The sequence below is a fragment of the Lissotriton vulgaris genome, chromosome 3_1, assembly GCF_964263255.1.
Source record: "Lissotriton vulgaris chromosome 3_1, aLisVul1.2, whole genome shotgun sequence".
In the NCBI taxonomy this organism is placed as follows: domain Eukaryota; kingdom Metazoa; phylum Chordata; class Amphibia; order Caudata; family Salamandridae; genus Lissotriton; species Lissotriton vulgaris.
This window is the reverse complement of record NC_141689.1, coordinates 150,050,964-150,077,015: the sequence shown is the minus strand read 5'-3', so window position 1 is coordinate 150,077,015 and position 26,052 is coordinate 150,050,964. Positions and strand designations below refer to the sequence as shown.

The 26,052-nt window shown below is 48.6% G+C and overlaps 1 protein-coding gene across 1 annotated transcript in view; it reads left to right on the top strand.

The window, feature by feature from the left end:
• LOC147726126 (uncharacterized) overlaps positions 1 to 26,052 on the top strand; it is a 689,775-nt gene that overhangs the window by 252,757 nt on the left and 410,966 nt on the right. Inside the window, exon 5 of the mRNA XM_086960228.1 lies at positions 459 to 635. Within this exon, the coding sequence (XP_086816354.1) occupies positions 459 to 635 (177 nt within the window). The remainder of the gene's footprint in view (positions 1 to 458; positions 636 to 26,052) is intronic.

The window sequence follows — 26,052 nt, the reverse complement described above, 5'->3', positions numbered from 1 at the left end:
TCCATCGTTCCGGTAGGGACTGCACCATCCCTCCATTTATGGTCACAGACACCTTTCTGCACCCTAGTTCATCTCTTTTTAAAAGTCTCTGTTGGAATTCTCCTCCTTCAGTTCCATCAACTCTCCCTTGCCTTCTCACAAACTCTCCTTCACATCAGTCCTTTCAGCTCTTTCACCCCTTCTGCAAAATCTGTTGTCCCTCGTGATCCTGTTTGTCATTTAGTCTGCGATGATTGAAGCCAACAAGAGGGAGACCGTGTCTGTAAACACGCATGTCCACAGCTCCTGGGTGTAGACTGTGGTGAAATTAAATCCCTCGGCACAGGATACAGAGTACCAGGAGGGGGGGCAGACACGAGTCACAAGGAGGACAAGGAAAAGTTGTGTCTGTTTTTTCAGTCGTCACAAATGTACCTTGAGCAGACACACATTCACGATGCACTTTATTTATTTCACAGAAAAATGTAAACCACCCACAGTGGAAAAGCTGCTGGTTCCAAACAACGGATTATATTATTTTGCTGGCGACTGGATGAGTGTGATCTGTGCTGCAGGGTACCAGCCCTCCCGCTCTTGGATACACTGCATTAGACAAGGCTCCCAGAACGTCTGGAGCGACGATGTCCGCTGCCTCGGTAAGTGTGGAAATGCAATTGAGCCATGGCTGCATAGTCTATCGTATTGTAATGTTAATAGTGAAATGTACGCAAGTGTGATGCCTAGCTCGTCCAGTCCCAAGGATATATGGGGCCCTTACCGGTCATACATTGAGACATTACGTCAAGAGTCAGATCTACAGTTCGAGCAGGGCGTGGTCCCAGAGGGCGTGGGGGAATTGTGTCCCTGCAACTGTTTATGTCCTATTGTACCATCGATGCTGAGAGCAATTCGTATATATGTCACCTCAATAGTCAATACACACAGGGCAGACATACCGACGCTACGGGCTGGGGGAGGTGTTATCAGCAGGGACCCCTTTCCTTATTTTCTACACGCCACACTGTGAATGCAACAGCCTTCGATTGCCTGGTAATTATCTCGAGGATCACTCACTGCAATAATCATTGATCTGGATATGTCATGACAATGTATACTGACGCATTGGTGAACGACTACATATGTGCAATGTTCTTGGATTGAAGAAATGGAAAATAAAGTTTAAAAAAAAAAGGTTGTAGCAGAGGCTCCATAACCTTAAGTAGGTGAGTTAACGATTGACAATTCAATGTTTGTTTAGGCACTTTGAATCCATATGTTAGTGATTGTGCCTTGGCCACAATGGATAATAGATGGGAGTTGCCAGACATTTGCTTATCCATAGTGAACCCCAGATATTTATTTGAGAGTACTTCCTCCAGTTTTTTCCCTTCCAAAAACCACATGTGATATTTAAACTTAAAATCAACCAGCCGCATCACGTTGGTTTTGCTTAGATTCAGATCTAGTCCTTGATTTACCATGTACTTGTTAAGGGCATTCATACTCCGAGGTCGGCCTATTGGTGTTTTACTTAGTAGGATTATATCTTATGCATATTGTAGACAGCCCAATGTCTCTGCAGCAAGGATTGGTGGATGAGTGTTTCCAAATCCTATGTGATGGCCTAGATCTGCTAGATATAAATTAAAAAGGCAAGAAGCCTCCTTGTTTAAGGCCGTTATTTTTCCTAATTTTGGATGTCACTCGGCTTCCATCCCATATTTTAAATGGTGCCCATGTTTGCGTATATAGTGCCATAATCATCCTTAGGAGTTCTTCGGTAGCTCCCCATTCTTATACTTTTTTCGGTAAGTGATCTCTAGGCACACAGTCGAAGGCAGATTTAAGGTCAATAAAACATGCCAGTAAACAGTTTAAAAAATATATTTCACCTTCTCTGTTACTTTCCCGTATTTATGAAGTTAAGGTATTAGCCCTCCTACTTCTTCCCAATATGGAGGAACTGATACACACAGATTAAAGTGGATGTATTCCCACGTGCTACACCTCCCACAACATTAGGAGACTTTACCATGTAATGCACCACCCTATAAGACGCAAGAATCAGAACGCAATGCTGATGTCTGTGGATCTTGAAAAAGCATTCAATGCAGTGTGCTAGGACTTCCTGCTTGCGCAGATGAAACAAATGGGCTTGGGAGATGACTGGATCAAATGGGTCAAGTTATTATACAGAGCCCCGACAGCCAGAGTCAGAACAGGCAACATGCTTTTGCCACAGTACTAAGTTAATAGGGACATAAGGCAGGGATGTCCACTGTCTCCACTACTGTACGCCTTATCTATTGAACCTCTCGCAGAACTCATTAGACGAATAGGACGGGGCTGGGGTTTAGTGGGTGAGGGTTGAGAACACATCATATCATTATATGTGTATGATTTACTACTTTATTTCAGAAGTTCACTTTTTTGTTGCTCTATGCCCCATGATTTAAAGATGATTTGTTTTTCCATTTTTTGCTCTGCTATAGCCCTTGACCCAGTCACTCTACTACCGCACGGCCCCCGTGTGCCCAGATTCTGCTTGGCCCTCTTGCTGCCGCCTCTCCTTAGGGCCCCTGCTCTCCAGGCTTGCCCTCGCTCCCAAAGCTTGCCTAGGCTTGCCCTCGCTCTCCAGGCCTGCCCAGGCTTGCCCTTGCTCTTCCAGCTCCATTTTCCTGCTCTTTCCACCCCCCCCTCTGCTCCCCGCCGCTGCTCTCCTGCAGCCCGCCCCCTTCTCCTGTCTCCCGCTCCCCATTCGCCGCCCCGCTCCCGCCTCCCAGCTGCTCCTCCCTCCCACTTCGCCATAAATGGCGGGGACCGCGCAGCGGCCACGCGCAGCGGGCGCGCCGATTGCACGCTGAAGGTGCGCCAAAGGCAAGCCTGTCTACACCCGCCCACGCCTGGACCGTGCCCAGCGCCAGGACCCCTGGCCCTCAACGATGCCAGCCCACCTGACGGACTTGAGATGCCACCACCCTCCACGCACTCAACGCCGGCCGGGCCCCTGCCTGCTACCGAGCCACCCCGAAACGCACACATGGACCCTTCACCTGCCAAGACTGCAAATTCACCTGCCTCCAAACCTGCATCACACCCGCCAAGTCCAGCACCAGCAACAATCACCTCAGGTGCAACTGAAGGACTGGGTTTTTCTAAGACCCAGTGGTGCCAGGGATAACACCTAAAACCTTCGTGGGTAACCTGTTCCGGCGTACAAATGACAGAGACACGGGACACTTCCTTCGGCGTCAAAGATTCGAGGTTTATTACTGCAGGGAACACAGAAGTCTCAGGAAGTACAACACGTGTAGGTTCGAGGAGTCTGATTCGAATTGTATCTGTGGATCGCTCCTTTTATACAGTTTTCTCTCATAGGGTAACATGATGCACAAAAGATTACAACTTGGTTCCCATCGTAAAGATCATGAGGGGTCGCTTTCATGTGTTCAGAGCCCGGAACATAATCACAGTATCATTTGGCAGTTCCCAATTGTAAAAGTACATCTTCCCACCATTAGTACATTCCATTCAGTAGTAAACGAATCGAAGAAAGGACAGAAACAGGTGCAGAGGAAGACGAGGACAGTGAACAGAACGAAAGGGTGTAAAAGGGGTGGTACCAGGAAACACGAGTTTGCAGGCATCAAAGGGGTGCGCCTAATGACATGCACAACTAAGACAATAGACCGGCACGGCAAGATGAGCCTCTAGCTGGGCCATCTGCCTTACAGTGTCATCCCCCTCATCATAAAGACACCTTCAAAAGAAACGTGTCTTCCGCAGAAGCTTGGGAATCCCAGGGTCGCGAAGCGGACAGCGTCCGTTCGCTGGCTACTTGAGGGCAAGAAAGAAAATGGATGCCGTATCTAAGATGGAACCCGTGGGTTCAGATGAAGAAACCCACGAAACAAACGAACGGTTTAAGCTAGTACAGCGAAAACGCGTACATCCACTAAACTCCTCATTTGCGGTTCATAGATACCAGACTCAACCATATTCGTGCGAGTCGAAAACACCACTTCCAATTGTCACGGAACCTCAGACTCTCCTTTTGCCCTCATGTAGGCAAGCACTAGTCGGAATCATAATCGATCTCGATATTCATCAGACCATCTAGATGCTGTTGCACCATAGCTCTATCTATCAGAGTTTCTTTGGTAACAGGCGGCTGCCTTATACACGTTGTAGGACAGAGGCCACATAAGGCAGGACCACACTGCACACAAAGACAACACATGAACAGGAATGCTACAACAACCCCAATGACCATCAGAATCTTCCAACCCCAAGTCGACATTAGGCCCCAAAACCACCCGAGAAGCGTCCAATCCCCTACGTCCACGTGTATGGACTCAGAGATTTTATGCAACTTCGAGATGGCTTGATAGACAGTCGGAGCGTTGTCTGGAATGAATATACAACAACTCGAATGGATCACCTTACATACTCCACCTCGATCTGCTAGGACAACGTCTAAAACCATACGGTTTTGTAACGTCATAAGCCTATCCGCCTGAAGCTCTGCTGTAATGTTGCCAAGGGCACTGGCAGTGATATTAGCAGTCGATTCCACCACTCGAGTCAACTGTCTCAGGTTCCTACTATTAACCATAGGTCCCCAAAACGGAAAGAAACCTTTGAAAAAGTCTCCTGCCTCTTGACCGGCAGTGTCCTCTTTGCTAATCACGCCCCTCACAACTCTAGTCTTGTGGTAATCAGAGGCAACCGTAAAGGTCGGTGGCAACAAGTTTGCAATATAGCAGGTGCCCGCAAAGTCAAGGGGCAACCATGTATATGCACGGTCGTAACAGACAAAGTACGTACCCTTGGCAGTCAGGAGAACAGGGGAGGAGAGCATTGGTAAGACATACGTCTCAGAGCAAGCACTCTCCCCAAGGTGAGCTCTCGGGCTTCGGCCACGGCCTTTCAGACAGAAATTACCAAGGTGGGGTACGATCCATATTGGAGACGAGCTTCTAAGCTGTCTTTCGCCTACGAGCGCACTATACTCAACCTCACTCAGATCCCTATAAGCTCCCACCTCTTCCTCTGGGATGAGCGACGGCTCATAGATATCCCTATCTAAATCAGCAATCGCTATCGCCAAAGACTTGTGGTACGGACCGGGACCAAAGTGCGGAGGACGTGGCTCTCGATTGGGGTAGGAATCTAGTGCGCTTCGAAACATTGTTTGGAATGCTCGAGCTGAACCCTGGGAACTATAAGGAAGGACCAAGTACGGAATTCCCCTATCGGTGGTATGTGGCATTAACCCACACACCCAACAATTGGTAGTGTTCACCACTAACTGATGCTGATGGAGGAGCTGAATGAAGGAATTGTTCATGAATTCCGCACGTCTAACCTGCTCGTGTTGGGGTAAGATGTGGAAGGAATGAGGAGAAACAGTGGAGGTAGTTTTAGGTTCAGAAGAAGGGGTAGGTGAGGCAGTAGGCAACAATGACTGTATCATGTAATACACCCCACCCACCAATAACGAGGAAACAGTTAGGAATAAAAGGAACATCTGAAACATGAAACATTTTGTATGTGCAATTCTGCGTAACTCGAATCTATGGGCCTGAGCCTTTTCCAAGTCCGACAGCTTTGAGAAAGCCATCCTCTAAAACCGTCCGCAACGTTCTTGACGCACTTCGTTCTGTGTAGCAATAGTCAATCCCCAGGAGTTCCTAGGAATCGACGGTCTTTGACCTAGTGTTGAGACCTACTAACCAGAAGGAAGTACCCGCGCGGCCCTACGGTCCACCCGGATGTAAGGTATCTTTAATCAACAATACGTACAAAATGTCCTAGCTGTGGAAGCAAAGCACATGTGGAAAAGACTCAAATTTACAAAAATCACAATAATACAAGTGTGTTCAACTGGTCAGTGATAATGGGGTAACGTAGATATCCGGGGAGAGAGCAAGAATATTTTATTAGTCTCTAGTACTGGATCGAAGAAAATATCGGCTTCTCCCAGGACGTGTCTGTTCGTCAAACAACTGATCCGACGATGAAACAGAGTTCTGTTGATCAGTCAATTGTTCAGATGTTGAGTTCCGTGATGACAAATGTTCAACAATGTCGTTCTGCTGCACTGAGGTTTCTCCGACAGGCTGAGCGTCACTAAAAGGAACGAAGGTCGGTACAGTTTCGACTTCAGACGAAGCGATGCCCTTCCTCACCCACGAGTCTGCTGGTAAAGGTATAGGTACCTTTTTGGTATGGGTGGCATGTACCCAGTTCTTGCGCCCTTCCAAACGAACAGCAGTCCTCGTGGCAAGGAGCACTTGATAGGGTCCGGTAAAACGAGGCTCAAGGTTGTGCTTCCGGGCAAAATTCCTCGTTACCACCCAGTCTCCGGGCTGGAGCTGGTGGCCTGGACCCTCCGTCTGCGTCTGCAGTGCTTCAAAGACCTGTTGGTGAATTAACCTCAGTTTAGCAGTCAGATCATGAAGATAATCGATCAACATTGGGTACTCAAGATCAGAGAACACACTGGGTCTAGGGACCCCCCAAACATTGGCAGGACGACCGAACACTATCTCGTAGGGGCTAAGCCCTACTCGGGAGTGTACAGTCGCCCTTGTTGACAGAAGAGCTAAAGGCAAAGCGTCAGGCCACGAGAGACCAGTCGTAGCCTGAATCTTCACTAGTTTTAATTTAAGGGTGCCATTATACCCTTCAACCAAACCTGCTGACTGGGGATGATTGGCGCTATGGAATTTCTGTGTAATTCCAAGGCCCTTACACACACTCTTCATCACACTCCCCACAAACTCACTTCCGTTATCAGACCATACAATCCGTGGCATTCCATACCGAGGAAAGTATTCCTTCAGTAGGATTTTTGCAGTGGACAGAGCAGTATTGTCTTTAAGAGGGTAGGCTTCAATCCATCGGGAGAATGCGCAAACCACAACTAAAACGCACTTCAGGTTATTGCATCGCTCCATATGGATGAAGTCTAACTGAATCACCTCAAAGGGACATGAAGGGGGAGCAAAATGGCCAGGAGGTGTGGGGGTTCCCTTACCAGGATTGTACATCATACATATCATGCAATTCTTAACCAATCTCTCAGCACACTTAGTAATACCATCATTCTTCCATACAGGGGACAACAACTTACAAATACCTTTCGCACTAATATGTGCCAAGCCGTGTGCCATCGTCACAACAGCCAGCACATATGCATCCGGCAACATCCACCTCTTATGTTCCGACAAATCAATCCAGCAGCCATTCGCATCCAACTTTCCCGTACTCTCTTTCCACTTCGTCTTTTCAGTCTTGGTGGCCTCATTCTGAATCGCTTTCACGCTCTCGATGGTGTCTTCACACATACCAGTTTCTACAGGCCACCTTACCGAACTCGTCACATACATTCTAGTGCTAAGGTTTCGGGCAGTCTCCTTAGCAACTTCATCCGCAAAGGCATTGCCACGACCAACATCATCCGTCACCTTACGGTGCGCACTACATTTAACAATCGCCACCTGCTCGGGCAATGTAAGTGCATCCAAAAGATCATTCACAAGCTGTCCATGCTGGATCTTCGTACCATGCGACATCATGAAACCTCTCTCTCTCCACAATCGTCCGAAGCTGTGCGCAACACCAAAAGCATACTGGCTGTCAGTAAACACATTCACCCGCTTCCCTTTCGACAAAACACACGCTCTTGTCAAGGCAATCAGCTCTGCCGCCTGTGCAGAATTCTGATTCAATCTCGCAGTCTCCACAACCGTACGCAATGTTACCACCGCATACGCAGTCGTCACATCACCATTCGGTAACTTAAAACACGAACCATCCACATACAGGAACACATCAGGGTTTTCCAAAGGAGTGTTTTTCAGGTCAACACGACCTTTTGTTTCCTCCTCAGTCCGTAAGTAGCAGTCATGGGGTGCTACTTCGTCTGATTCCATACTGATTGGCAGCAAAGTCGCCGGGTTCAGGACATTACAACGTTTTATTTGAATGTGACTTGCCAAAAGCGTCAACTCATACCCAGACAACCTTGCACTCGTCAGGTGTTGGGTCTTCGTGCGATTCAAGAGAGTGTCAACTGCATGCGGAACCATCACCGTAAGCATATTATCCATGACCAATCCTGCAGATTGTCGGATGGACACCGCAGCTGCCGCTGTTGCTCTCAAACAACTCGGCAATGCTCTAGCTACCGGGTCCAAGGTCGAGGAAAAATATGCACATGGACGCTGTTTACCGCCGAACTGTTGCGTCAAGACACTCAATGCACAACCTTCCCTCTCATGAACGTATAGTGTAAACGGCTTACTGTAGTCAGGGGTACCTAACACAGGAGCCGAACACAACGCATCACACAGTTCAGAAAAACTTTTCTGACAGTCGTCCGTCCATGGTAAAGGAGTCGGAACATCCTTGCACGTAAGAGCCACAAATGGTTTCGCTAGCAATGAAAAATTTGGAATCCATTGCCTGCAGTATGACGTGATACCTAAAAAGGCACGCACATCTCTCTGAGTTGTTGGCACAGTCATTCGGGCAATCGCTGCAATTCTCTCTGGGGTCAACCTTCTTCCCTCCTTTGACAATAAGTGACCTAGATAGGTTACTTCTTGACAACAATATTGCAGTTTAGAAGGTGACACCTTGTGATGTAGATCACAGAGATGTTGCAACAACGATACCGTAGCAATTTTGCAAATGTCCTGAGTATCCGCAGCCACCAATAAATCGTCGACGTATTGGATCAAGGCCGCACCAGCTGGCAACAGAAACACATCAAGTTGGCCTTTCAAGGCTTGACTGTATATCGATGGACTCTCACAGTAGCCCTGAGGAGCACGTTTAAACCTAAAGCTGCGACCACCAAGAGAGAAACCGAAAAGGTCTCTACTCTCCTCAGCAATCGGAATGCTGAAGAACGCATTCTTCAGATCGATCACTGAGAACCAAGATGCAGAGGCTGGAATCAGAGTCAGTAGAGCCGTTATGTCAGGCACCACAGGGAACTGAGGAATCACAATTTTATTCACCTCCCGTAAATCGATAACAAAACGATAAACAGGAGGCTTTGATGGATCAGTGCGCTTCAGAATGGGCAGCACAGGACTATTGCACACGTTTCCCCGAGTCTCCTCGATAACATCTTTCTCAATCAAATCGTAGATGATTGCTAAGAGCGCTCGCTCACCATCAAGGGAGATACGATACTGGGGAATACGTGGCAAACGCACATTAGATTTCAAGTGAACAACATAAGGTGAGATATCAAGCAGGCCCACGTCATTGGGACCTGTTGCCCACAAAGATGCAGGAAGAGAACTCAATTCCGGTGTAAGCTTATCGAGAGACAAGTACATAGGAGAGATAACTCTCTCACCCAAAGTAAGCTTCACTCCCGCAGGAGAACAATACAAAGTCGCATATAGTCGTTTCAGCAAATCCAGGCCCAAAAGATTTTCACCACAACCAGTAGTCAAAATCAAGGGAGCTTCCAATTCACGAGGCCCAATGGTAAGGGGCAAAGGGCGTGAAACCGGATTGCTAACGGGGGCTCCAGAGAATCCAACGGAAACATTTGTTAAGCCAGACAAAGGTGCGCCAGGGAGTTTCGAATGCATGATGGAACTTTTCGCTGCACCAGTGTCCAACAGAAAAGGCTCAACGACGCGCGAGGTGGCAACTGCGACGTAAGGCCCTCTCTGATCAACCGGAACTGATACTACTCCCTCTCCTTGTCTATGGCTGTCCTAGTAATTACCGTCGTCAGTGCCCTGATCGACGTAATAATCGTCTACATTGTACTGCGCAGATCTTCCTTGCGACGATCCACGCTGATCGAAACAATTATTAGAATCTGAAGAATTATCAGAACGATCATTTTGAACAACCGCGGCCTCGACCACGTGATGCTTGTTGAGGACCACTACGACCTCCTATAGATGAATTACCACTATTTTGATCACGCAATACTGGACAATCAAATTTCAAATGACCCTCTCCCCTACAATAGGCACACTGATTGTACCCCAACGAAGATCTCTGCGAAGAGGAGTCATTTCGTGATTGTGACCTATTCGATTGGGGCTGCGATCGATTCCGCTGTTGCGAATCATTCTGATTCGAACGTGGAGGATACGCTTGTTGCAACAATACTTTAGTTTTGAGCTCTTTTGTCTTTTTATCGGCACGATCATTTTCCTCTTTCTCCCTATTTTCATAATATTGGGCTTTAGCCAATATCTGAGCAGAAGTGGAGACAGCCCACGCACTCTCAGAATTCCTTAACTTATTGCTTAAGTCCGGCAGCAAATTAGACACAAATTTGTCCACAAACAACCTCTGACCTCCCTCGGTACCCATATCCTGACCACTATCATCGATGAATGCCTCCTCAAATCTCGTAAAGAAATCAGAGACACTCTCGTCTTTCTTTTGCTTGCAAGCGGACAATTTGTCCCAATTCACCTTCATAGCCGGCATAAGCGTTTTCATGAGAGTGATAATTCTCTGGGGCAAAGCCGTAATTAACTGTTCAGGCTTAGCCCCACCAATTTGTCGTGTATCCGCCGCTATAAGAGCAGCCCAATCACCACCTAATTCTGCCGCATGATTTTCTTGACGAATTTTCGCCCAAACCGGTTGCGGGACTACGTTACCGAACAACATATCAATATCGGCAAGATTCATTATAGTAGCATCCACTAGCTGCGACAATGCCTTATAGTACCCTGCTGGATTTTTGCGAGGATCAGGTAGCGATTGTTTTACTTGCAAAACTTCTGACCATTTCCATGGAAGATGTATCCACACTCTCTGGAAATGTGGCAAGATCGGTGGAGCTTGAGTAGCATCACCCGGCATCCACACTGGTAGAACTTCGCGCATAGGATACTGACTAGGCGCTGCTAGCGGTCCCTCAATGTCTTCTACAAACAGTAAGGACGAAAAGATAATAACTGCTCGACAGCACGTCGAACATTGCTACCCACCATTATTCCGCTCGCAAACTGGAGCTGGAGATTAGTTAAAGCAGTCAATACATCATCAGATGCATCAGCCGATATTTGATCGTGTAAAAGCTTGCACATTTACTCAAACACGAACCTCTGTGTCGGTACGTTGAATTGCGAAAATGTGTCAAGTACTACACGTGGAGGATTCCTAAGAGGGTATCGAATCCAACCCATCGCCATATTATATAGCGAATCACGTTCCCTACCACCGGGAAGCTGACTTCGTCTTTGGGGACCTTCGGAACCAGCGGACTCAAGAACTGGTCCAAGAGATTCGAAAAAGTTAGCAGCAACAGAAGGAACACGACGTCGAGCAGATGGAGTAGTAGAGTAACACACCGGGGTAACAAGAGAAGTGTCAGGAACAGAAGAGACAGCAGGAGTAATCAGAACAGTAGGAGCAGCGGGAGCAGGAGTATGAGGTAGTACAAGCGGAGGAGCAGTAGGGACGGAAGCAGGCAAGGGAGCAGGAACAGGTTGAGGAACGGGTACAGGTTGGGGAACGGGAGCAGGAGCAGGAACAGGGGGAACCACAGGAACTATGGTACCCTGTGCATACGGAGGTGGTGACTTCATGAGATAGGACAACAAGGGGTCCTCTAGTACGTCCTCCTTTTTATCCGTACCCGTCGGTAAAACGGGGTAACACTTATCAACATTCATGCGCTGCAATCTATCAAAGACTTCCTTTTCCTTTTCCTCCTTGTCTCGCTGAAACTGCTCTGCGTTTCTTACCGTTGTAACAATACCTTCTCTCTTATTACGTTTAAGCTGCTTGATTTCTCTCTGCTTGGCTTCTTTACGCCACAACCGAAAGGAATCAAACATGGCCGGCCTTGCTTTTCTTTGGAAGAATTTAGCTTCAAGATTATCTAAAATCGGAGCCTCAAAACTACCATGAGGTGGCCAACTAAGGACACCGTCTTTTTTAGTGTAGCAAACCCAACACTCATTGAATGTAATTGGACCTAATCCGTGTCGACTGTACAATTCGTAAGTTGGAGTTCCAACCGGAGGTATCGGACACGAGTCCTCCAGTCGGGAATCCGCACCACAACCTCTAAAGCAACTAAACAAAGTACTACGGCCAGGCATCATGCACACTAACCGAGTTTCACAAACTTCAAGGGTTATAGGATTACAATGTCCCTGCAAAGAGCAAACACCCTCGGTTTTTGGCGACTGCAGACGTCAAATATCACAACAAAGAACAAAATACCAAGAACCACAAATGCAATGGAACCATGCAACAACTAAGCACCCACAACAAAGGACTCTGGGAGCGACCCACAAATACTTAACTCAAAGATCAGTGGCGTCACCAGGAAGGCCCGTCAATCGTCTCGCTGTACCAAGGTCTACGCCAGGCGCCAAAACAGGTCTACAGTCAGGGCAGCAGTCCGTCGCAGCCGTCAGGAGGCGGGAATCTTCGCGGGAAAAGTCGTTGGGCCACTTGTTTCGACAACAGGATCGATGAAGCGGGGTGCACCTTCCCTCGGAGATTTCACACGAAGTTCCTCAAGATCGTCGGGCTTTGGACCGGTACCGCTGATGCAGCCCCACGTTGTGCGCCAACTGAACGACTGGGTTTTTCTAAGACCCAGCGGTGCCAGGGATAACACCTAAAACCTTCGTGGGTAACCTGTTCCGGCGTACAAATGACAGAGACACGGGACACTTCCTTCGGCGTCAAAGATTCGAGGTTTATTACTGCAGGGAACACAGAAGTCACAGGAAGTACAACACGTGTAGGTTCGAGGAGTCTGATTAGAATTGTATCTGTGGATCGCTCCTTTTATACAGTTTTCTCTCATAGGGTAACATGATGCACAAAAGATTACAACTTGGTTCCCATCGTAAAGATCATGAGGGGTCGCTTTCATGTGTTCAGAGCCCGGAACATAATCACAGTAACATTTGGCAGTTCCCAATTGTAAAAGTACATCTTTCCACCATTAGTACATTCCATTCAGTAGTAAACGAATCGAAGAAAGGACAGAAACAGGTGCAGAGGAAGACGAGGACAGTGAACAGAACGAAAGGGTGTAAAAGGGGTGGTACCAGGAAACAGGAGTTTGCAGGCATCAAAGGGGTGCGCCTAATGACATGCACAACTAAGACAATAGACCGGCACGGCAAGATGAGCCTCGAGCGGGGCCATCTACCTTACAGTGTCATCCCCCTCATCATAAAGACACCTTCAAAAGAAACGTGTCTTCCGCAGAAGCTTGGGAATCCCAGGGTCGAGAAGCGGACAGCGTCCTTTCGCTGGCTACTTGAGGGCAAGAAACAAAATGGATGCCGTATCTAAGATGGAACCCGTGGGTTCAGATGAAGAAACCCACGAAACAAACGAACGGTTTAAGCTAGTACAGCAAAAACGCGTACATCCACTAAACTCGTCATTTGCGGTTCATAGATACCAGACTCGACCATATTCGTGCGAGTCGAAAACACCACTTCCAATTGTCACGGAACCTCACAACCTGCTCAACACCCGCTCTGTCCACAGACAGGCCGTCGAATTCTGGAACCTCCTTGACACAACAGCACCAGACGTCGCCTTCCTCACAGAAACCTGGATGAACGCCTCCTCAGCCCCTGACATCGCCATAGCCATCCCGGATGGCTACAAGATCACCCGGAGGGACCGCGTTAACCAAACCGGAGGAGGCATCGCCATCGTCCACAGAAACACCATCCGCATCACGACCAACTCCAACGACACCCTCGCCGCCGCCGAGCACCTTCACTTCCAGATACACACTGACCCCAAGACCACCCTCAGAGGCTCTCTCATCTACAGACCCCCGGGACCACGCACACAATTCAGTGAAGCCATCGCAGACTTCATCAGCCCGCAGGCCCTCACCTCCTCAGACTACATCCTCCTAGAGGACCTCAACTTCCACCTGGAGAACAACAATGACAACAACACCACCACCCTGCTGGATAACCTCGCCAACCTCGAACTCAAGCAACTGGTGAACACCCCCACCCACTATGCCGGCCAAACGCTTGACCCCATCTTCTCTTCCAGCAAGCACATCTCCTTCAGCCACTCCACCGGACTACACTGGACTGACCACAGCTGCGTCCACTTCATCTTCAGGAAAACCACGACTCACCACCACCCGCAACAGGTTCCCCGCAGAAGCTGGAGCAAGATCACCACCGACCAGCTCACCACCACCCTCAGCCAGAACCCTCCCACCAACACAACGGACCCCAACGAAGCAGCCCGCAACCTCACACAGTGGCTCACCATCTGCGCCGACGACCTCGCACCACTGAAGAACGCACCCAGCAGACCCAGCAGCAAGAAAGCCTCATGGTTTACCAACGACCTCAAAAACTCCAAGAAAACCTGCCGCTCCCTCAAGAAAGTCTGGCGCCATGACCAAACTACAGAAAACATGACAGTCCTCAAGAACGCCACCTGCAAACACCACCAGCTGATCCGCATCACCAAAAGGACAACATTCAAAGAACAACTGGACAACAACACCCACAACAGCAAGGAACTCTTCAGCATCGTCAAAGAACTCAACAACCCCAGCGCCTGCAACAACGACATCATACCCTCACAAGACCTCTGTGTCTCACTCGCCTCGTTCTTTCACCGCAAGATCGCCGACATACACAACAGCTTCAGCGCACAGACCACGCTCCCAACCGCCGAACCAGCGCACCCAACCAACACCCTATGCGCCTGGACCTCGGTCAGAACCGAAGACACAACCCGCACGATGAACACCATCCACTCCCGCTCCCCTACCGACCCATGCCCACACCACATCTTTAACAAAGCCGACTCCATCATCGCACCCCAACTCCGGGACCTCATCAACAGCTCCTTCGCACCTTCCCGGAGAGCTGGAAACATGCCGAGCTGAGCGCTCTCCTGAAGAAACCCACTGCAGACCCCACGGACCTCAAGAACCTCCGCCCCATCTCGCTCCTCCCTTTTCCTGCCAAAGTCATCGAGAAGACCGTCAACAAACAACTCTCCGCCTTCCTCAAGACTAACGGTTCCCTCGACCCCTCGCAGTCCGGTTTCCGAGCAAACCACAGCACCGAGACCGCCCTCATCGCAGCAGCCGACGACATCAGGTCCCTGCTCGACAACTGGGAAACAGCTGCCCTCATCCTCCTGGACCTCTCAGCAGCCTTCGACACCGTATGCCACCGGACCCTGATACAGGGCCTCAGCAACACCGGAATCCAAGGAACGGCCTTGGAGTGGATCATCTCGTTCCTCGCCGGAAGAACCCAGAGAGTTTGCCTCCCGCCGTTCCGATCCGTGGCCACCAAAATCATCTGCGGCGTCCCGCAAGGATCCTCGCTCAGCCCCACCCTCTTCAACTTCTACATGAGCCCCCTCGCAGCCATCGCACGCCAACACAACCATAACATCATCACCTACGCCGACGACACCCAGCTGATCCTCTCCCTCACCAACGACCCCGCCACCGCCAGAGCCAGCCTCCAGGAAGGAATGAAAGATGTCGCGGAATGGATGAAGCTCAGCTGTCTGAAACTGAACTCAGACAAGACGGAAGTCCTCATCCTGGGACCATCCCCTTCTGCCTGGGACGACTCCTGGTGGCCCCCTGCCCTGGGCACCACACCCAAGCCAACAGACCATGCACGCAACCTGGGCTTCATCCTAGACTCCTCCCTCACGATGACCAAGCAAGTCAACGCCGTCTCATCTTCCTGCTTCAACACCCTGCGAATGCTCCGAAAGATCTTCCGGTGGATCCCCACCGAAACCAGGAAGACGGTCACCCAGGCCCTCGTCACCAGCCGTCTGGATTACGGGAACACCCTCTACGCTGGAACCACAGCCAAACTCCAGAAAAGACTCCAACGCATACAGAACGCCTCGGCAAGGCTTATCCTGAACATCCCCCATCACAGCCACATCTCCGCCCATCTGAAAGACCTGCACTGGCTCCCCGTCAGCAAGAGGATCAGGTTCAGACTCCTCACCCACGCACACAAGGCTCTCCACGACATGGGACCCAAATACCTCAACAGCCGCCTCACATTCTACACACACACCCGCCAGCTCCGATCCGCCAGCCTTGCTCTCGCCACCGTCCCACGAATTAGCAAAGCCGCCGCCGGAGGAAGATCCTTCTCCTACCTAGAGCCAAGACATGGAACTCCCTCCCCACCCACCTACGGCTGACCCAGGACCATCTCTCCTTCCGGAAACAACTCAAGACCTGGCTGTTCGAGCAATAGCGAAACCCCCCCCCACCACCCTCCCCCCCCTCCCAGCACCTTGAGACCCTTACGGGTGAGTAGCGCACTTTACAAGTTTGTTTGATTGAAAGCCATCATCACCCAAGTTGAAAGGGTCGCTTCTCTGTTACATCTGTGTGGGTGTGTTCTAAATAACACAGAGTCAAATCTGAAGAGGTAATATGTGTCAAGTCATTATTTCATTTGTGAGTTTTAGGATGGTTCCTCTGTTTAGGATATCAAAAGCCCCCATCAAATTATAGTAAGGGATTAACAGCTCTTTATTTCCCTGAATTTCATCTTTTCCATGTTCCTCTTTATATACAGGTGCCTTTTTCCTGGCATCCTCTTGAGAACTAATGTACTGGGTGTGTTGGCATTTTTTCTGGTACTGGGGTACTGTTACGTACTGCACACCATGATCTTCCCACTGAAGGCGCTGTACCACTTTCTGCATCTGTCATCAGTTCTGTGACAGTCGGTTCCAGAACACCTGTCTACTAGATTGTACTGTTAGTTTGGCCACAAGACAGAACCCCCAGGGGCCTAACAGGCCCCTGCAGTGGCCCCTAACTCTCCAGACAGCCCCCATTCATCCCGAGGGCAATGAATAGCTGTGAGATATGCTAGACATAGAGGCTCCTCAGCACAAATTTTGTAGGAGGGCTATCTTTCTTTTTGCGTTATGCCATTGAGGACCCCAGCTCTGCCTCTATGTTATGAATGTCTTCACCGCGCACACACCTCGGAACGTCTGCATACACAAGCATCTCTGTAGTTTATTCTTTACACCCCTACCTCCCTCTGAACATCACTTCCTCCCCCTTCCATTTTGTAGTGAAGAAGCTGAAAACAGGTTAAACTTGAAGTTGTTTATTTCATGGCTACATGGTGGTGGAGCCAGCAAATGTAACGGCTCCACCAGACACAGCTCCAACATTGAGTCTCAAAATATCCCTTGTTCAAAAGGAAAAGAAATGCCCCAAGAGAAGTTTTATCAAACAAACCGAAAAGATCTAGGAAGACATCCTCCATACAGACTGTGGCAGACTGCCTAAATCAATCACAGGGATCGCCTATCCCTAAGCCTACTTTTAACTGGGACGTTTGGGGAGACACATTAACATTGTCATTATAAACTATAATGTCACATTGGACGCTGTGGAGCTCATGGTGCAAGAGGCCAATCTCACACAACACTATCTAGAACTACTATACCTAATGTATGTGATCATTAAAAGGGTACAAGCGGCTCGGAAAGGTCAAAATCTGTTGCCATTTCCATTCCGCCAAAGGGGTCAATCCCAGAGCAAGGTACGTCCACAATAATGGGGACCATAAAGGCCTAAAATCTATCCCAACTCCCATTGGCTGAAAAAGTTACTTGTAGAGATTTGCAGAGGGGTTCTAGTGACAACAGATCTGTTGAAAATGGAAGAGCCTTGCTTACGAAGCATCAAGGATAGATATGTGAGGGAGATCAAACAACCCCCAATATCTTAACCTCCCGCCCAGCTGCCTGTCCATTCATTTTAATCATGGTAAACGTACCAGTTCTAAGATCACACCAGCAAGAATTGACTGCCCAGCTCATGGATAAAGCTAGGCATTGGTTAGCAAAGTTTACCAGACCTGGCTATTCCATACATGATGACATAATTATGACTAGAAGTACACACTGGTTAGCCCCAGCACCAAAGTTATGTTATGTTGTGTTATGTTAGATAATTTGTAGAGCGCATGGCTGTCCCGGCAAAAGGATGTCCCAGCACCAATTGCCAGAGGTGAGGATACGAGAGAAACTACTGATCATTGAAAGAGCCAGGTCTTCACTGCCCTGCTAATGGATAGAAGGTTAGGAATGTTTCTGAAGGAAAAAGAATTCCAGACAGTTGGTGCAAGCACCTTAAATAAGCGCCCTGCTGCTCTAGTTATACGGAACTCTGGCACGCGTGCCAGATGGAGGTCGGTCGAGCGTAGGGCACGAGTCAGAATGTAGGGGTGGCTCAGATCACTCAAAATCGCCGGACCTGAATGTGCAAGAATTTTATGCATAACGTAAAGTGCTTTAAAATGAATTCTCTGCTCTATTGGCAGCCAGGGAAGGTGGTGCAGAAGATCGGAGACTGAACAATACCTAGGCAGGGCAAACAATGTGCGGGTTGCCGCGGTCATGGTACATTGCATCCTATTATTCACATATTTATTGGAGCCAAGCAGCAGACTATTGCAGTAGTCCTGCCTAGCCAAAACTGTAGCTTGTACAACCAGTTAGCGAGTATGGGGGTCAAACAAACCAAGTATAGGTGTGAGGCCATGCAGTAAACCAACGCAGGTCCCTGCCATGGACTTGGCGTGGTCCTAAAAAGAAGCGGCATTGTCGACCTGTATGCCAAGGTTTTTTATGACGACCTTTGGCACCGAAGTGGTGCCCAGTTTCGGAGGCAACCAATTGCCACCCCAAAGATGGAAGTCTCTACCTAGTAGGAGGATCTCGGATTTTGTAGAATTCAACTGGAGTCAATTTGCCTTCATCCAGACTTCAATGGCAGTCTGGTCCCCCTGAAACTTAGCAGCATCCAGGCTAGAGTCCTTGGTAAAGGATAGTACCAGCTGCGTGTCATCCGCATATAACACCATAGAGATATTGCTTGCTTTGGACAACACTGCCAGCGCCGGACATAGACCTTGAAAAGGGTCAGGCTCAGTGCCGACCCCTGAGGGATGCCACAGCGTAGAGAATGTGTCTGAAAGTGGAAGGGAGGGGCAATAACTTGAAAGGACCTATTGGTTAGAAATGATGTAAACCAAGCAAGTGCTTTGCGGGTGACATCAATCTCCTGTAACCGGAGGAGCAGGATGTTGTGAGAGACCGTGTCGAAGGCGGCACTAAGATCAAGCAATATGAGTGCCGACATTCTACCCATTCTACCCTCATCCATGGATGCTCTAAGATGCTCCATAACTGCCAATGGGGCTTACTCTGTGCTGTGTCATGGCCTGAAGCCATTTTGCGTACAATCTAGTATGGCATGAGATTTCAGACACTGAGTTAGAATGATATTCACATGGGACCTATGTTCCCTCTAGGCCCCGCGCGCGCGCGCACCTCCCCTGACGTCAGCGCGCACCACCTAGCGTGGAGCGCGCACACAGGACGTCCTTAAAGAGTCGCGCCACCCGCCGCTTTTAAAAAGCGAGCGGCGCGATCATAAAGGCGCTTTTCCGTGTGGCGGCTGAGCGGGCATGAGGAGTTCAGGTAAGGAGGCGGGGGTGGGGGCTGGTGCGATTGTGGCGCTTGCGGGCTTACTGCTGTGTGGGGGCGTGGCAGACTGTGCCCTTTTGTTTACGTATTGCTGATAAACAGAGCCCATTCACGGGCTCCGATTAACAGCGATACTTACACAAAATGCCACAGTCTGCCTCGGGCTTTACAAACAAAAGCGTAGACACTTTCCAAACACAGTGTGTACTTTAGCACACGCTGTGTTTGGAAAGTGTCTACGCTTTTGTGCCTTTCAACAAGGCAACATGTCTCTGAATATTGTGACTGCTGGGCGTTACTATCAGCGCAGGAGAGAGGCAAAAGTAAAGTCAGAGCTCATGTGATAACAAGGCAATCAGAGGCACAGCAATTGCAAACGGGTCAATATGGTGATGGGGGGGGGGGGCGAATTGGCGATTGCCATAGCAAGGGGGAATGAGTCAAAGCTATGGATGGTGCCAGGGTGTGCCAAGCTATATTTCGGATGGATGATATTGGTGGAGGGAAGTGGGTCGCTAATTCAGATCAGAACTATGCTGTGGGCAGTAGGCCATGTTTGGCAGGAAGCAAAGGAAGGCACCCGATGGATGAAAGTTCAAAGGCACAGTGAAAGGTTTTCAAGGTGAGGCAGGTCAGTATTGCTCATGGTTGAGATCTGTGGTGCATACGGATTCAGATCCAGCAATGAAGCAGCACAAGAGGAAGAGAGGACACGGCAGTGTTGGTGACTGGTAACCCACTTGTTTGGACTACCTGCTCCTTTCAGCGAGGTTTGCTACAGCATCACACCTAAAAAGCAAGAATCTAGGGAGGTAAGAGCAGCAACACAGCCTGACAAATGTAGTGCTATTGGTATGTTTCATAGAGAGGGTACTGCAGACTAAGTGGAGGGTGACAACGTTTGACAGTAAAGGTGATAGTGTTTGACAGAATTGTCAATAATTCAATGCGTCGTTCAATGCTTAATTTGTAAGAGAATGAGCGCCGGTGCCCAAAGCTCTGCTAAAAAGCCTGCTGCCAGTGCAATTAAAGGTCGTTATACCGAATACCAGGTCCGCATAATCTTAAATCCACCTAATGCCTCTTTACACTCCCAGTTTCTCCCTGCCCCTTATCACTCTTAGAGGTTCCTGCTTTCTCCTTTATGACATTTCTTCTTTTTTTTTTTTTTTTTTTTTCCTTTATCTCTCCCTTTTGTGTTTTTTCTTCTTTGCTTCTGTAAATTTACAGAAATACAGAAAACGAAGTGCTGGTCCCAAAATGACTCACCAGATTAAGCACTGGGGCCTTATAATTAGAGCCACGTTGTTCATGCAAAAATGTCCTCCTGGTATATATCCATTTCACCTATGTAGTCGTGTTGCTACTTTGGGTCCATGTAACTGTCAGAGGTAAAAGAACACAAGGGCACTTTTGGCTTTGTGCAGCTTTAAGATGTAAAATGTTGCAAGTGCACTTTTGGTAATCTTCTACTCACAGGGTTTGTCAGAAAGTGTAACCAATACAAAACCTTTGCTTAGTACAGTAATCTGTGAGTTACGGTGCAACAGAATACATTGCTACAGACATTAATACAGCGCATTAATAATCCACCCTTCTAAGACCTATTACTTTTAACATATGCTTCTCACAAATAAGCAAGGCCTACTGCCTTTCTCATAGCTTTTCATAATAAATATATTAGAACTACGGCATCTGAATGAACATTATTTAATGAACCGATCAGGGCTGCATCATAGGCTTGTCATCATGAAAAAGCCCAGTCCCAAGGCCTGACAGGTGGAGATTGTGGCTTGAGCTATGAGAGTGTCCCAATGGGTGAGCAAGTATTCAGGATTTGTGTTCGTGGGGGTGGGCAGGCTGATGCTGTAGGCTGCAGGGGGCTGGGATTTAAAGTTTTCGAAGATGACTGTAATCTGTGATAATTGATGTAACAAAATACCTGTCTACAGTGTTTAACACAGTGTAATCACAATTCACCCATAATGGTCTACTGGCTTCAACATAGGGTTTCACAATAAACAAGCCAGGCCTACAGATTTTGTTTTAATTTTTTTGTTTGTCGTAAAGGGTAACCTGCATTAAAATGTATGCCTACTATGGTAAACTCTGAGATTCCTTCTACCTGCCTACAGGTTTTACGACTGATCTATAGCATCTGGTAAAAGGCACCATTGACTTGTCACCAAAACGAGTGGGGCAGAGGGCAGAAGGGCACCAAAAACAAGTGGGACAGAGGGCAGAAGGGCACCAAAACGAGTGGGGCAGAGGGCAGAAGGGCACCAAAAGCGAGTGGGACAGAGGGCCTAAAGGCACAACGACGAGTGGGACAGAGGGCAGAAGGGCACCAAAAACGAGTGGGGCAGAGGGCAGAAGGGCACCAAAAACGAGTGGGGCAGAGTGCAGAAAGGCACAAAAAACGAGTGAGAAAGAGGGCAGAAGGGCACCAAAAACGAGTGGGACAGAGGGCAGGAGGGCACCAAAAACGAGTGGCATTTGGCGCCGCAGACACGCGAGGTTCGGTTCCTGGCGCACATAGCCATGGGTGCAGCACACAGAGACCCTCCACTGCCGCACACAGAGGAAAAAAACTAGAGGGAACATTGCATGGGACTCCGTTGTTTTTGCCAAAAAAGGAAGCAGAGAGATTGGACGATAGTTCTCTGACCTAGAGGCATCTAACGAAGGCGTCTTAAGTAATGGAATGACTGTAACATTTTTCCAGGATTGCAGGGACTCTGCTGACGATAGGCAGAGGTTGATGAGTTCCAGACAGCTGGGAAGAAGGCAGTCCTGGAACTTAATAAAGAGTTCTGGTTTAGAATTGACATCTGGAGACCATGATATTATCTTAGTGAACAAGGCCTGGAGGCCATCGGTAATGGATCTCACTGCCAGTGGGATTGCCCCTCAGCGGGAACATAACATCACTCTTTGGATGGAAGCTGTCGTAGATGTCCACCACCTTATTGATAAAATAGGTGACCAAAGTTTGACATTGGGCATTAGAAGTGATAGTGTTTTCGGATGACTGCGGAGATTTCACCACATCCTTTAACAAGGAGAAGGTAGTTTTGGAGAGGTTATTGCTGGTGTTGATTTTGCTGACCACAGGCTTTCTGTATCTGTAGGAGAGTAGGGTCTGCTTTCCTATGGTCACCCCAATTTTTGCTTTTTGCTTTACTGGTTTTCTACTTAATGTGGCTGTGGGCCTGCTAATCAGACCCACAGCCTGCTGTTCTCTCTCTAAATTCACAACCATATACTTTAGGTACATAACCAATTGGACATTGGGTCACCTTATCAGCTACTGTACAGTGTACTATAGGTACCCAGGGCATAGGTGCATCCAAGGCCTACCAGTGGCTGCAGCATGTCTTTTGCCACCCCTGGCTGGCTATCCAATCTGACACAACTGGATGATCCCTCAGCTGGGGCAAGGTGGTGTAATCACCCCTTGCTTAGGTGTAGTATACCTATATCTAAACCTATATCTGAACACATATACACCTATAAGTCACTCCTATGGCAGGCCTTAACAATCCTCGAGGCAGAGTGCTTGGTTTTATGTGAGATGGTGCTCTAGCATGAGCTGAGCCTGTCTGCAGCTTTCGGGACCAACTCCCTTAGCTGTTCTGGGATATTGCCAACCCATATACTCTTAAGTGCATTGTAATCCTCGCGGTTACTTGCTAACTTTGGTTTGGCTTTATCAAAACATGTCGTGTAAGGTGTCATACGCTTTGGAATACTACCCCCTCGCCAATTCTGGTGACGGGGGTAGCATTCCACCCTTCTAGAGGGAGAAGACATGTTACTTTGCTTAAACGCGGTTAAATATAACCAGAGCCCCAGCATCACAAAATGGATGCTGCTGCCACAGACACAAGTCTGGCCTCCTGCTGCTGACCGAAACTCTGGCAGGGGAGGCCTGGACAAATGTTATCCTGTCACAGGGAGGTGTTACACCACCCCAGACAGGAGATAGTGGATTGTAGCAGGGAGGGTTGAATGAAACTAGACACTGCCTGGGGCACACAAGGTGTCCCATGCATAGTCCAGTTCAAACTGGTGCTGGGGCACTTCAGCCCCAGCTCTGGCGCGAAACTGGACACCCATAGGAGGGACCTAGCAGGTGATCCAGCCCCTTGATTTGGAATAAAGGTAGGAGCTGTGCCAATGCAATTTAGATCATCCTGATTGAAACTTTGAAATGAAACTCTGGACCCTTCGACATCCTACTCAACGTAGAAGACTGAATAATCTCCCTTGTGGTCAAGGAGTGGCCACCCTGTGCAAGCAGGCACGATCAGCGCATCAAGACTTTCTTTGCCGTTGCTCCCGCCGGAGCTCGAATGACAGAGACCGACAAGACCTGGATTCCCAGACTTCCAACAGCCCGATCCACAGTCCTAGCAAAGCTTAGACCCATGGAGGCGACGTGAGACGTGGGACCGGCCATCTTGAAAAGTCAACGAAGTGCGTATAGCGCAGCTCCTGAGGCACCCTTGACGTTGTGCTTTGGGGTTTGAGAAGCCCCAGCCCGAGCGGCCTGTGCTCCAAAGATCACCTCTCCACACTCTCCGAGTGCTGCGTGGGGCCCTTTTGCACTTTTCCTGCTTGACGCCGTGTCCGGTCACTTGCCCGTTGGCTAGTGGCCTCTGTAACGATGAAACATCAAAACTACACTGCTGGTCTGGTTGCTCCAGACTGACCCCAGTTCCCCTGAAAAGAAGCCATTGATTTGACCTTCCCGGTCCGATCAAGAAGACCTCTTTGAGTCCTGCGTGGGTTGCCTTTGCCAAGGCTTGGTGACTCCGAATCGAGTACCGACAGCAAGAGCCTTTGTGGGACAGCTTGTGTTCACCAGCTGGTCATCCTCGATCCTTCCTGGTCCACGTGGCAGCAGATACAAACACCTCGACATCACCTGATTGCAACCCAACATCGCCCGGTTCCTTCCTGGTTCCTCGCTGGTCACTGGCTAGTGACCTGAACTCTGTCCCCTCTGCTTTCATGTACTCTACATCTTCGATCCACCCTTGGATCCAACCGGACTCTTCTCTCCTGGTCGCCTGCAGCATCTTCATCTCCAGGCTCTATAGAACTTCACGACGAAACCCGACACACTTTGGCACCTATGCACCCGCTTCCTGTGGGTGAGGTAACGATATAACTCCGGTACTCCTATAGTGGATTACACCACTAGTGTCCTCGTTTTAAGTGGATAAGTTCTAGTCCAGTCGTAAGTCTCCGAAACCTATAACTTTCTGATTTTTACGCACCATTGACTTGTATGGTAAATGAGGTTGCCTATAGACACTGCACCCGTTTCCTGTGGGCCTCTCCTGACCTAACCTCCGTTAGTCCAGTGTAGGCCCAGTGACTCCCAAGGCCCTAGGCCTGTTCATTGTTCGTGACGTGGTACTTATACCACTTTCTTAATATATGGTTTGAGTGGCCACCCGGCCTATCCATAATTGTGCAGCCTATTGTATGTTATACTGTGTTCTTTGTTTAACGCTTGTGCTCCTGTGCTCATAAAGAGTCAAGGGGATTATTCTAGAAATAAATACATATATTTTGTAATATTTAACTTATGTGGTGTCCTTTCATTTGGTATTTAAAAGGATTGCATATGGTAAAACAGCTGGCTTCACATGCCCTCTTGAGTTTAGCCTAAGACTGCTTTTGTCCATGCTACCCCTAGGATAGCTAGTCTATAAGGTTGACTTACAACCAATCACCATAAGGGTCGTTTGGACTGGTGCAAGGTGCTCACTAGAATAGTGAACACCATATACCAGGCCAACTTCTCACATTGGTGTCCAGCGGTTGGGATTTGAGCTTGCTGTTGTTTTTACCAATTGTAATCTTTGACAAATATAATTTGAAAGATCACATCAAGTACCTTAGGTACATATAAACAAAGCTTAGCATACTTAAGTTCTACTGAACTTATTGGTTGTGGAAAAAAGGGCTTAGCACACCCTGACTACAACCTCTAGAGAGGTTCCAGTAGGAAAAAAATAGTGTAGGTAAGTGCACCACTTACACCTCACTAGTCATGCCTGGCACAGGTGAACCCTCCAGTTCTCTACCTGTGGGTGACCCACACAAGGCAACATCCAGTTATGAAAAACTCAGCCACAAGGATTTGAGTGCCCTGTGCACTGCAAGGGGGCTGAAAAGGGGTCACAACCCCACCATCCCTATCCTCATAGCAATCCTAGAGAAAGCTGATTTTGAGAAGGAGTCTGCAACAGGTCCTTCAAGTAAGATAGGAGAGGGAAACCCACCTGATAATACTGATGCCCCAGAAGTTGAACCTGAAGAGGTAGACAATGATGAGGATGGAAATGAGTCAGATAATCAGGGGGAGGATGGCCAGGTTCAAGTTAGAAGATTGAGCCAGGCCAACTTAAGCCCCAGGCCCAATAGTAGACTTAACCCTGGCACTAGAAGGGTTAGATCTCCTTTCAGGGACTCTAACCAGTCTAATGTCTCCAGGGGATCTCAAAGGGGAATGACTTCCCCCAG